This window comes from Rhinatrema bivittatum, chromosome 7 (assembly GCF_901001135.1).
Source record: "Rhinatrema bivittatum chromosome 7, aRhiBiv1.1, whole genome shotgun sequence".
In the NCBI taxonomy this organism is placed as follows: domain Eukaryota; kingdom Metazoa; phylum Chordata; class Amphibia; order Gymnophiona; family Rhinatrematidae; genus Rhinatrema; species Rhinatrema bivittatum.
Genome location: NC_042621.1, coordinates 304,887,571 through 304,901,084, shown reverse-complemented (window position 1 = coordinate 304,901,084; position 13,514 = coordinate 304,887,571). Strand labels below are relative to the sequence as shown.

The 13,514-nt window shown below is 49.9% G+C and overlaps 1 protein-coding gene across 1 annotated transcript in view; it reads left to right on the top strand.

Annotated features, from left to right (window-relative positions):
* Nucleotides 1-10,786, top strand: part of RGS10 (regulator of G protein signaling 10) — a 52,786-nt gene extending 42,000 nt beyond the window's left edge. Inside the window, exon 4 of the mRNA XM_029610750.1 lies at nt 10,535-10,786. Coding sequence (XP_029466610.1) covers nt 10,535-10,786 — 252 coding nt within the window. The remainder of the gene's footprint in view (nt 1-10,534) is intronic.
* The last annotated feature ends 2,728 nt before the right edge of the window (nt 10,787-13,514 follow it).

Below are 13,514 nucleotides of genomic sequence, written 5' to 3'. Positions count from 1 at the left end.
CTTCGTGTTACTCTTATGTCTCATTTCCTTGGTATCAGACCGTCTTTTCTGCCCTGTCTTGGGCTTGGTTGCTTTCCCTTCTGGCCCAAGTTAGGTTAAGGGATTTTTCCTTTAACTGGAATCTGCTTACATTCCTTCGATTGTACAGGGCACGCAAGCCGTCCTGCTCCGTTTGTCTGTATCAGCTCAGCACTGTGCTGGTGCAGAGGTTTTTCCATTTGTAGCATTATTCTGGACGGCTGTAATACAATTTAACGTTGAGGAGCGCCGTCTTCCGCTGGCCCCCAGTGTAAGTTATGCAAAATCGAGCTTCAAGACCACACACAGGTCTGCCTTTGAGATTTAACAGCCGGAAAGCACGCAGACCAAGGAAGAGCATTAGAGGGCAGGGATCTGCAGGAGCGGTCAAGGAGGAATTAAATTAGTATTAATTCGAGGAAGCTTTGTCACTTTGTCAGTGACAAGTTACAAATATCGTGACCAGGAAAGATGTTAAAGCAATGCCCCATTGGTGGAACTCGCTGCCACACTACCCCGAGGAGGTGGATGACAGGTTAATGCTCAGAGGCTGTTATTCGTAATTAAGGGACGTTGATCCCCCCCCCTGGCTCAGTGCACCCCTGAACTGACCGCTAGGATCTGTCGGGGGAGAGACCACGTTTACTTATTACGATGGTCCAGACTCGCTTCTCTTTCGGACTGCATTTGGAAGAAAGAACGTGACCTCCGGGGTTACACCGAAGCATTTCCATTCTAGTTCAGCAGATTTGTGCTTCTCATCTTTCCAGGGATGGGAGTCTCTGCCGCCAGCGGGGAGGGGCTGTGCTAGGAAAGAGGAGGATGATGCACGAGTGGCGAACCTTTTTCAGAGGAAAGGAAGCTATAGAGGTATGGGGTCGGCTGCTGCTCCTCTCCGGCCGGCGGGAAGGGGCTGGGGCCGAGGACCACCTTCTCCTGCAGAGGCTGTGGGCTTCCGAGGGCCTCCTCCTGGGAAAAGGTTGCTGCCCGAGGGGCCTCTGACCATGCTCCCATCGTGTAGGGAGACGAGGAGGCGCTGCCCTTCTCTGCCGGGGCCAAGCTGACAGCATTTCCCTGCCGCAGGGAGGAAGAGAGCTGCCAACCTCTGGGAGAGAGGACGGGATCGTGTTTGACAATGCTGGCCGCTTTTGGGCTGCTGATGATTGCTGGCTTCCAGAAATAATGCTCCTTCCTGAATTAGGCTGTATTTCAATAAGTTTAGTGTGTCGACTTGATTCCCAGACCCCCTGCTGCCAAGAAGACCAAGGCGAAAGCAGAAATAGGGAGCAAGATGTTCCCACCTGTCTATTTATTAAACAAGGTATATCCCACTCGATCATCCATTCTCGGACCTAAGAAAGAGGCATTCAGAATAACTTCTGATACAAAAGTAGATATGGCACAGATGTAAAGATGGGCCCTCGTGTTACAGGCAGAGACGAAAACACGCTGGAGCAGCTTAGCAGCCACGCTCCTCTTCCAAGAAGGCTTAAGAGTGGGCAGAAATGCCCGTCCGCGTCCCAGGCCAGCTCAGATCATCAGACAATGCCCGACTAAACAAATCGGCTTTTAATTGTTCCCTGAGTTCTAAAGTTAATTCTCCTTCAGATTGTTGTTCCGGTTTATAAATAATATTTCGGAAACGCTTCGTCCTTCCGCCTGGGAGATGGCGGCAGAAGGGAATCACGTGGTGCAGCCGGTCCGCCGCTGCCTGCGTGCTCGCCTTCCCTCCACCCTTGTGCCCGTCCCACACCCCGCTGGACTCCTGCCACCCCTTTTGGCTCCGCATGCATCCACTCTGTCCGTTTCGGGTGGTGATTCTCTCGCATTTCTTTTCAGCTTTTGTCCCTTCGGCTTCCCATGACGACTCCTTGTCCATGAGCTTTTCGTTCCATGATGAATGCGTCCTTCTGCTACATTACTGAAGTCTGCTGGATATTGAAAAGCTTGCATCGGAGCTTCCCTTTCCTATTTATCAAGAGAATGTGCCTCTAGCTCCTTCAGCCACCCGTTAATGGACTTCCCTTGACCTGCCTCTAATTGTCGATGTCCTGGTTCAGAACTGGAACATAGCATTGCACCTCAGTAGATGACGGCAGGAAAATCCTGGCTGACCCTTCCAGTCTGCCCAGTTGCAGTTTTCCTGCCGTCTTTTGATGCTGATGACAGTAAATAAACAAATGATGGAGGGTCACCCTGACATAGTCAGAACATGAAATATGGTAGCATTTAGTGCTAATCTCCATTTACAAAAATATTACATGAGAATTTAGGGCAACTTCAAGATCTTAAAAATAATGTTGCTGTGTAATCCAGGTGATGTAAGTGTAAATACAATTATCCAGATGGGGAAGATCAGGGGTGGCCAAATCCAGTCCTTGAGAGCCACATACAGGCCAGGTTTTCAGGACATCCACAATGAATATGCATGAGGGAGATTTGCATACAATGGAGACAATGCATGCAAATCTATCTCATGCATATTCATGATGGATATCTATGACCTAGCTCTAAAGGAAATGAACAAAGTGGGCATGGTTGTAACTGCAACACTGCTCCCCACTTCAAAAGTAAGGGGGAAAGGGCAGATAGTAACCAAGAGGGTCCTGGCTTCTGTGAGGTAGGGAACTGATACTCGGATATAAGGGAAAAAGCACAGGACTGCTACTACTGCCAAGTCCATAAGCACAGCACGTCAAGCAGCACTGCCTGAGTTTCCAAGAAAACTCATCTAGAAAAAAGGTTACTACCTGAAATTTTTATGGGTTATCATAAAGCTTGGGATAACTGCACAGAGCGGCAGTTACTACCCTTAACAGAAACATGGGGGTAACCTGCACGGAGCGGCAGTTACTGCCCTTAACAGAAACATGGGGATAACCTGCACGGAGCGGCAGTTACTGCCCTTAACAGAAAGATGGGAGTAACCTGCACGGAGCGGCAGATACTACCCTTAACAGAAACATGGGGGTATCCTGCACGGAGCGGCAGTTACTGCCCTTAACAGAAACATGGGGGTAACCTGCACGGAGCGGCAGTTACTGCCCTTAACAGAAACATGGGGGTAACCTGCACGGAGCGGCAGTTACTGCCCTTAACAGAAACATGGGGGTAACCTGCACGGAGCGGCAGTTACTGCCCTTAACAGAAACATGGGGGTAACCTGCACGGAGCGGCAGTTACTACCCTTAACAGAAACATGGGGGCGACCTGCACGGAGCGGCAGTTACTACCCTTACCAGAAACATGGGGGTGACCTGCACGGAGCGGCAGTTACTACCCTTAACAGAAACATGGGGGTAACGTGCACGGAGCGGCAGTTACTACCCTTAACAGAAACATGGGGGTAACCTGCACGGAGCGGCAGTTACTGCCCTTAACAGAAACATGGGGGTAACCTGCACGGAGCGGCAGTTACTGCCCTTAACAGAAACATGGGGGTAACCTGCACGGAGCGGCAGTTACTGCCCTTAACAGAAACATGGGGGTAACCTGCACGGAGCGGCAGTTACTATCCTTACCAGAAACATGGGGGTAACCTGCACGGAGCGGCAGTTACTACCCTTAACAGAAACATGGGGGTAACCTGCACGGAGCGGCAGTTACTACCCTTAACAGAAACATGGGGGTAACCTGCACGGAGCGGCAGTTACTACCCTTAACAGAAACATGGGGGTAACCTGCACAGAGCGGCAGTTACTGCCCTTAACAGAAACATGGGGGTAACCTGCACAGAGAGGCAGTTACTACCCTTACCAGAAACATGGGGGTAACCTGCACGGAGCGGCAGTTACTACCCTTAATAGAAACATGGGGGTAACCTGCATGAAGCGGCAGTTACTGCCCTTAACAGAAACATGGGGGTAACCTGCACAGAGTGGCAGTTACTACCCTTACCAGAAACATGGGGGTAACCTGCACGGAGCGGCAGTTACTGCCCTTAACAGAAACATGGGAGTAACCTGCACAGAGCAGCAGTTACTATCCTTACCAGAAACATGGGGGTAACCTGCACGGAGCGGCAGTTACTACCCTTAACAGAAACATGGGGGTAAATGAATGGAGCGGCAGTTACTACACTTAACAGAAACATGGGGGTAAATGAATGGAGCGGCAGTTACTACCCTTATCAGAAACATGGAGGTAACCTGCACGGAGTGGCAGTTACTACCCTTAACAGAAACATGGGGGTAAATGAATGGAGCGGCAGTTACTACCCTTATCAGAAACATGGGAGTAACCTGCACGGAGCGGCAGTTACTTTCCTTAACAGAAACATGGGGGTAACCTGCACGGAGCGGCAGTTACTACCCTTAACAGAAACATGGGGTAACCTGCACGGAGCGGGCAGTTACTTCCCTTAACAGAAACATGGGGGTAACCTGCACGGAGCGGCAGCTACTTCCCTTAACAGAAACATGGGGGTAACCTGCACGGAGCGGCAGCTACTTCCCTTAACAGAAACATGGGGGTAACCTGCACGGAGCGGCAGTTACTTCCCTTAACAGAAACATGGGGGTAACCTGCACGGAGCGGCAGTTACTACCCTTAACAGAAACATGGGGGTAACCTGCACGGAGCGGCAGTTACTTCCCTTAACAGAAACATGGGGGTAACCTGCACTGAGCGGCAGTTACTACCCTTAACAGAAACATGGGGGTAACCTGCACGGAGCGGCAGTTAGAATCATAGGAAAATTGCTGGGCAGCCTGCGCATTTGGTTTTTTTCTGCCCTCATTACTATCTTATGTATGTTACTCTTATATGCTTGGTGATGTTTCTGTTTTTCCATTATTGCACTGTGCACACAATCTGGCTTCTTGCGGTTTCCAGTTTAGTTTTTGTCTGCACATTTCTGTTTATACTTTATGGACTCTTCCTTCTCTGTCTGTGTTCTGCATGTGTCACCGAGGTGCGGTATAGGCTCTGTGTAGGGATCTATCGCAGCTCGGCTTGCTCTCTTTTCTGGTGTCACACTTTTGGGACCAAGATCACGCTTGTGTCTACTTACAGACAACAAGAAAAAAAAATGTTTGACTGTGTCTTATAGCACAGGGTTTCCCAAATTGTTTCAAGATGAAAGCTCACCCACATTTACAAATATGTTGTGTGGCTCCCCAGCTACCATGGGGCAGGCAGTGCAGTCATGAAGGGCAGAAGATGTTGTAGGGAAGCACTGAAAGCCTCACCAGGCTCCCTTCCAAGGGAGAGAGGGGACAGACACACAAGAAGCCAGCACAGCAGATCAGCTCTCTCTGTACACAAGTTTAGCAGGAGGGAGAAGTCGGGGCAGAGAGCCGGCTCGGGGAGTTACCTTGGCTGCTGCACGTGGCTGCCAGAGCTCCTCCACTCCTAATGCTCAGCGGGGCCGATGCACTATCAGGCACTCGGGCTAGCGCACAGCTTAACCTGCGATCGGACGCACTAGGCTGACCCCCGATGCAAAAAAGGGGCATCAGCACGTCCGAAACGCGCATCCAAGCTCGCTCATAGCGCTCCTCACATGTAAATTCCATGCAGGCGGGGTTATTATTAGCTACTACCCCGCTGGCCCAACGTGTCCTTAACACCGCAAATTTAACGCCAGCCCAGGAGCTGGCGTTAAGCCTTGCAGCGTGTATCGGGCTGAATGAAAATACAAAAAAACCCCTGCTTTCTGCAGTTCCTCCTACTTAATATCGTCACAATACTAAGTGGGAGGAGCCGCAGAAGCAGCAGCTTGCCTGAAAATAAGTGTTTGAGCATCCATTTTGGTAACCCGCACAGCCACGTCTCCTGCGCACCCAATGCCAGGGATGTGCTGGGGACGCACAACTTATCCCCAGTGCAGCTCGTTTACGTGTTGCGTCGGGTCCCAGAAGAGGCGGATGTACGCGCGTTTGATTGCATCGGCCTGAGAGTGAGCCGCGTCCGGTGCTCGGTGCCTGCTCTCCCCGTCTCGCTCAGCCCGGGGGGGTAGGACAGAGGCTGTGGGTTGAGGCGGGGCCCGTCTGCCTGCGTCCTGCATGCACTGTGGCGCTCACGCCACGCTTGGCTCTGCGGCGCTCCTGCACCCTTCTGTGCTGCACAGTGCTGAGCCCCGGGCAGCGGTGACGCTTCCAGGTGCGATGGCACGCTGCTCGGGAAACGCTCTTCTGGTTTGTGGCGTTGGATGTCACGCGCAGGGCGAAGGCGCGCCGTCGCTCCGAGTTTAAGCATCAGTTCAGGTTTTCACACAAGCTGGGGAGAGATCTCTCAAGGCGGCTCCAGCCTTGAGCTTCTGGAGAAAACTAGGCCGCGTCAGCAGGTGCCGTGATGGAAGAGCCCAGCTGTGCTCGATGGTCAGCCCGCAGACTGGGCTGATTCAAACACGGCTGAGCCAGATGCTGGCTTGCCCGCTTGTAGCACAGCTGTCAGCATTGTCTCGCGCCAGACTTTCTGGTATGAGGACCCCCGTTCCATCACCAGTGGGGAAAAAGCCAGAAGCACTGTCTGGCCAGTGGAGTAGGGTCGTCCTGTGAAGCTTGACCGTTCCTTGTAAGTGCATGGCCGGCTCTCAGTTCCACACAGATAAAATGATCTCATCATTAGAGTCGCTCCGGACCTTTTGCCGTTGTTTCTAAGTTGTTTTTTTTGTTTTTAATGACATCTTTTTTATTATTCCTGTTTATCCAGGAATCCTTTGAATTAGCCACCGACTCAACCGCAGCAGCGTTCGGGTTAACTGTGGATGAGTAGACTCCTCTGGATTCAATGTTGCCCCGTTCCTGAGAAGTTTGCACACCTTCCAGCCAGCTTTGCTCTCTGTGGATATAGAAAGATTTCAGTAGTATGCTGCGGCTAGCACAGATCTCTGCCCGTAAAGAATACACTGATCTCTAAATCCTCCCGGGATGTTCTCCTCGGCGGCAGCAATATCAGCTGTGATGCGTCGATAGTCTTCTCAAACACGTAGTAAAGCGAAACCAATCTGACATTTGCAAGTTCCATCTTGGTGCCCGGTCTTGTCAGTACGATAGAAATTATGACCCTCTGTCCTGACAGTGCCCGAAGCGGCTTACACTACAGCACAACATAATAATTACAGTTTCATCAGCTTGCAGCAGACAGCACAGAGCAGGCCTGTGCTCCCTCATCCAGCCCCTCCCCTCCTGTCTGCAGGAAAGAGGAAATGGGGAAGAAAATGAAGTTTTGGTCTGCACACTTCTGTGTCTAACTTGTGAGGGCTGTGTGTGACTGAGGTGGGGAACTATTCTGCTGGCGTGCAGGAGCACTCCAGCTCTTGCTGTTTCAGGGCCTGCTGGCCCTTGCCTACAGGGTTCTTACTGCTGAGAGCTGGAAGCTGGATGCAGAATTTGCTATGTGGGGTCTAGGTGAAACGTTTTCGCAGGATTGTGCGTCGTGTCGCAAAGTGTCATGTAATGGAGGGACTTTGTGCCACCATTCTGAAGGGAACAGATTTTCATTTTGTTCTGGTGAGTAGTAAGGGGAAACATCCCCCAGGTCAGTCCAGTCAGCCATTGCAGAGATTACCTTCAGCCAATATAGTGGGAGGAACATAAGGATTGTTAAGTTTAACTATCGAAATCTCAGTGGGGGGGGCTGTTATCTTGAAAGTTAATTTAGGAGGGGGCACAAGGCTGAAGGACCTAGGGAAGCAGTGCTTAAATCTGTCCTGGAGGGAGCCGCTGGACGGAGAGGAGAGAGCGGAACATCTTGCCTGCTTTCGCCTGGACGGACTTTGATTACACCTTTGTTGCCCCTCGGAACAGCTGCGGGATTCCAGACCCGGAAGGAGGATGTCCAGTGACGTCAGCAGGGCGCACCTGCCTCCTTTAAATCAAGCGGCAAACGCCTGAGAATTCCGGGAGCCGCTGGACGGAGAGGAGAGAGCGGAACATCTTGCCTGTTTTTGCCTGGACGGACTTTGATTACACCTTTGTTGCCCCTCAGAACAGCTGCGGGATTGCAGACCCGGAAGGAGGACGTCCAGTGACGTCAGCATGGTGCGCCTGCCCCCTTTAAATCAAGCGGCAGATGGCGCACCGCTGCCGTTGGCGTGCTGCCTAAGCCGCACGCTCCGTAAGGGGCGCGCGGCTTGGTCCAGCTTAGGCCGGCGAAGGTGAGAAGGCGCCCAAGACCCTTTGACCTGAATCAGCGGTATCATAGATCTCCTCGCGTCCCGAAATATTCGTTCTAACTACAGAAGTGTGAGTAAAACCCAGGCTTATTGTGATACTTTTCTTCTTGATTATCTATTATGCCTCACACTAAACGAAAGGGCAAAGTCAGGCAGGATGCCTCAATACCTGCGAGACTTAACCTATACAAGCAATGATAACGGGTTTATTACTCACCATCAGAAAATTTAACCCCGGAGAGGCCTGTTATAGTGGTAGAAAAGGAGCAAGTATCTCCACTATTAGGCGAAGTCAGTCTCAGTCCCGGGGCTCCAACTGTTCCTGCCCCACCCAAGAGTACTCCCAATACCAATGAACCAGGCTCACCCAATATACGGAAGTCGTTTTTTGCAGTGAGCCCAAATGAGGAGGTTCAGGGTATGAGGTCAATACAATTAAGTGAGCTTGGAGAAGCCGATTTTACATCTCAAGCGGGGGAGCAAAAGGTCGGTGAAAATGTGTTAGATACCGACGGAAGATCAAAAGAACTTGGAGAGAAGGTCCCCTCCCCTGTCCTAGGGAACACTGCCAGACAAGAACTTGGAGAGATCTTGACTTTATCCTCAACTCCAATTGCTAGACCTGGAAATCCTAAACAAGTGTCTTTAGAAATGTTTGTGGCAAGCTATAACAGCTTTGCAAAATAATATTGCCAATTTAAATGTCAATATAAAAGAAATGCAGAATGTATTGCTTAACATAAACCCCTTGGTTACCAGTAACAGTGTAACATTGGTAAAAGTAGAGGAAGAGTTAAATTTAATTAGAAATGTACAAGCCAATATTATAAAGGGGGAAAATATAGTGGCTAGAAAAGTGGAAACTTTAGAAAATTCTGTTCGTTGTTTAAATTTAAGAATAGTCAACTTTCCAAGATGTAAGTTAATATCACCTAGAGAACAGCTGAAAAACTATTTTATAGAAATTTTCTTTAAAATCAGAAAATCTACCCTCGATAACCAATGCCTATTTATAGGGGAGAGTAACCAAGGTATGAATATAGATCGAGAACTTCAGGAAACAACCCTGAATGTTACAGAATTAATAGAGACTTCCTATAGTGCCCAGGTAGAGAGTAGGGGTTCTCTTTTGGTAAAGTTTTCTCTATCCTCTGATAGAGATAAAATTCTTAAACTTTTTATGTTACATAGAACCTCTCTCTATCTGGGCCAAAAGATCTGGATTTATCCGGATATAGCTAAGGAAACTCAATCTAGGAGAAAAAAAGTTGATAACATTGGCAAATCTCGCTAAGACTTTTGGAATTCGAACTATTATAAGGTTTCCATGTAAATGCATAATGTGGGTGAAGGGTAAAAAGTGCATTTATTATGAGCCGGAATGTTTAGAAAAGTTCTTAGAAGAGCAGAGATCCCAAAGTGAGGGGAGCGGTGCCTCTAAGCAAGAATAATGTTGGAATTATAAGATGAATCTGAGATACTTCTGTAATTTAACGTTTAAGGATTTATTCCCTTTGGTATTTGAACTTGCTTGTTTAGTAATTGGGAGAAGGTGATCAATTACTAGAGAGTGATTTATTTTGAAGAATACAGTGATGTATGGATGGTAACCTTTCTTCCTCAAAAATAATTTTCATTGTATGAATATTATATATACATTTTTTGATTTACTTTGTAAATTAAAATGATAAATAAAAAAAAATCTGTCCTGGAGGACTCCTGGCCAGTCAGATTTTCAGGATAGGTTGGGGGGAAGAGTCAGGCCTGTGAGCTTCTGCTGGCTCACAGGCCCTGCTCTGATTTTTATTGCAAGTTTCTGCAGCGTTGCAGCCCAAGGAGCATAGGAGGGAGGAGAAAAATGGTAGAGGGGGGAGCCAGAGAAGGGACTGCAGAGCAGAGAGTTCTTGGGCAGAGAGCGAGGGGCTGCAGCTGCTGGGCAAGGGGGATAGTGGGGTAGAAAGTAGGATGTGGGAGAGAAAGCGGGAGTAATGGGTAGGAGGGGAGAGCGTGCGAGAGCCGCCACCATCAGAGGGACCCAGGGTGCTTTCATCAACAAAGGAGGAGCCACTGGTAGGTGAAAGGTTAGGGGGAAGGGGGAATTCTTAGTCTCTGCCCCAGTCATAGAAAAGCTGGTCCCGACCCTGGAAGCGAGCATAAAAGAGATGTTTCATGCAAAATTGCTTAACCAGAGCTGGAAGGGGATCTGGGATCAGAATGGAGTTCTTCAGCATAGCAGAGAGTGACTGGTGGAGCTCCCATTGATGAATTGTAGGCCTTCTGTCTAGATCTGTCCTGGAGGTGTCCACACATGCGCATAACAAATATGATGCATCCATACCTGACACAGCCTGTTCCTGCAGATCTTACACACACACTAAACCTGAGCTCCTTTCCCAGATGCAGCAAAAGGCGCAAGACATTTACCTGACCTTCCTCTCCAGTAAAGCCTCGGCACAGGTCAACGTGGAAGGTCAGTCGCAAATGAATGAGAAGATGCTGGAAGAGCCTCATCCTCTAATGTTTCAGAAACTACAAGATCAGGTGAGAGTCCACAAGTATCTCCAGTGTCCTCTCACATGTCTCAGATCCCAGCAGGACTCTCCTGATCCAAGCCTGCCCTCCTGCCACCCCCGTCACGTCCCTGCCTAACCGGGAACTCCTCCCACTCCCGTCACGTCCCTGCCTATCCAGGAGCCCCTCCCACTCCTGTTACGTCCCTGCCTATCCGGGAGCTCCTCCCACTCCCGTCACATCCCTGCCTATCCGGGAGCTCCTCCCACTCCCATCATGTCCCAGCCTATCCAGGAGCTCCTCTCACTCCCGTCACGTTCCTCCCTATCCCGGAATGCCTCTCACTCCAGTCACGTTTCATTCCCGTCATGTCCATCCCTATCCAGGAATGTCTCCCACTCCCAGCACATCCCTTCCTCTCCAGGAACACCACCCACTCACATCATGTCCCTCTCTATCCAGGAATGCCTTTCACTCTAGTCATGTTCCCACTCCTGTAACGTCCCTCCCTATCCAGGAACATCTCTCACTCATGTCACGTCCATCCCTATCTAGGAGCTCCTCTCACTCCCGTCACGTCCCTGCCTATCCAGGAGCTCCTCTCACTCCCGTCACGTCCCTGCCTATCCAGGAGCTCTTTCCAATCCCGTCACGTCCATCCCTATCAAGGAACTCCTCTCAATCCCGTCACGTCCATCCCTATCAAGGAACTCCTCTCACTCCCATCACGTCCATTCCTATCCAGGAACTCCTCTCACTCACGTCACATCCATCCCTATCCAGGATCTTCTCTCACTCCCATCACGTCCCTGCCTATCCAGGAGCTCCTCCCTCCTCCCACTCCCGTCACGTCCATCCCTATCCAGGAACTCCTCTCACTCCCGTCACATCCCCTGCCTATCCAGGAACTCCTCCCTCCTCTCACTCCCGTCACGTCCATCCCTATCCAGGAAACTTCTCTCACTCCGTTCATGTCCATCCCTATCCAGGAACTCCTCTCACTCCCGTCACGTCCCTGCCTATCCAGGAGCTCCTCCCTCCTCTCACTCCCGTCACGTCCCTGCCTATCCAGGAGCTCCTCCCTCCTCTCACTCACGTCACATCCCTGCCTATCCAGGAGCTCCTCCCTCCTCTCACTCCCGTCACGTCCCTGCCTATCCAGGAGCTCCTCCCTCCTCTCACTCCCGTCACGTCCATCCCTATCCAGGAACTTCTCTCACTCCGTTCATGTCCATCCCTATCCAGGAACTCCTCTCACTCCCGTCACGTCCCTGCCTATCCAGGAGCTCCTCCCTCCTCTCACTCACGTCACATCCCTGCCTATCCAGGAGCTCCTCCCTCCTCTCACTCACTTCACGTCCCTCCCTGTCCAGGAAGATCTTCCCTTTTCCATCTCACCCCTCCCAGTCCAGGATCGCCTCCCCCTTCCCAGTCCAGAAGCACATCCTCCCTTGTCTGGGAATGCCTCACCCTTACTGTCACATCCCTCCTCTTCTCCGTTGACAAGCAGGGCTGAATTAGTCATAACACATAGATGATTACCTGTATATCTGTTACCTGTATATCCCTATTTAGCCTACCCTCTTTTTAGCTATTCCCTACATTTATTCACGTTATTTTGACGAGTTATTGTTGTCTATTTAATATTTAATATTTATCTTCTTATGTTCAGAAACTCTGTTTAATGTAACGCCTTAACCGCGACAGTTTTGTTCTATGGAAACCGACCTGATTTGATATTGTATTGAGAATGTCGGTATATAAAAATCCTAAATAAATAAATATCATCCAACAGCGCCAAACAGAGCCATCTCTCTACTCAGTAAAGTTCCTGTGCGTCCAGCGGCTGCCTCAGGAGTCCCTCGGTCTTCTTAGTCCGAGTTTACTTCCTCCTGATTTGGAACCAGCACTGATCTCCTTTCCAGTGTACTGGGCTTTCTTTACCAGCACCATGTGTACTGGGCTTTCTTTACCAGTACCGTGTGTACTGGGCTTCTTTACCAGTAACCGTGTGTACTGGGCTTGCTTTAATACCAGCACCATGTGTACTGGGCTTTCTTACCAGTAACCATGTGTACTGGGCTTTCTTTACCAGTAACCGTGTGTAATGGGCTTTCTTTACCAGTAACCCTGTGTACTGGGCTTTCTTTACTAGCACCGTGTGTACTGGGCTTTCTTTACCAGTAACCCTGTGTACTGGGCTTTCTTTACCAGTAACCGTGTGTACTGGGCTTGCTTTACCCAGCACCATGTGTACGGGGCTTTCTTTACCAGTGACCCTGTGTACTGGGCTTTCTTTACCAGTAACCGTGTGTACTGGGCTTTCTTTACCAGTGACCCTGTGTACTGGGCTTTCTTTACCAGTACCCTGTGTACTGGGCTTCTTTACCAGTACCGTGTACTGGGCTTGCTTTACCAGCACCATGTGTACTGGGCTTTCTTACCAGTGACCCTGTGTACTGGGCTTTCTTTACCAGTACCGTGTGTACTGGGCTTTCTTTACCAGCACCCTGTGTACTGGGCTTTCTTTACCAGTACCCTGTGTACTGGGCTTCTTTACCAGTACCGTGTGTACTGGGCTTTCTTTACCAGTAACCATGTGTAATGGGCTTTCTTTACCAGTAACCCTGTGTACTGGGCTTTCTTTACCAGTACCCTGTGTACTGGGCTTTCTTTACCAGTACCTGTGTAATGGGCTTTCTTTACCAGTAACCCTGTGTACTGGGCTTTCTTTACCAGTAACCCTGTGTAATGGGCTTTCTTTACCAGTACCGTGTGTAATGGGCTTCTTTACCAGTACCGTGTTACTGGGCTTTCTTTACCAGTAACCCTGTGTAATGGGCTTTCTTACCAGTATCCGGTGTAA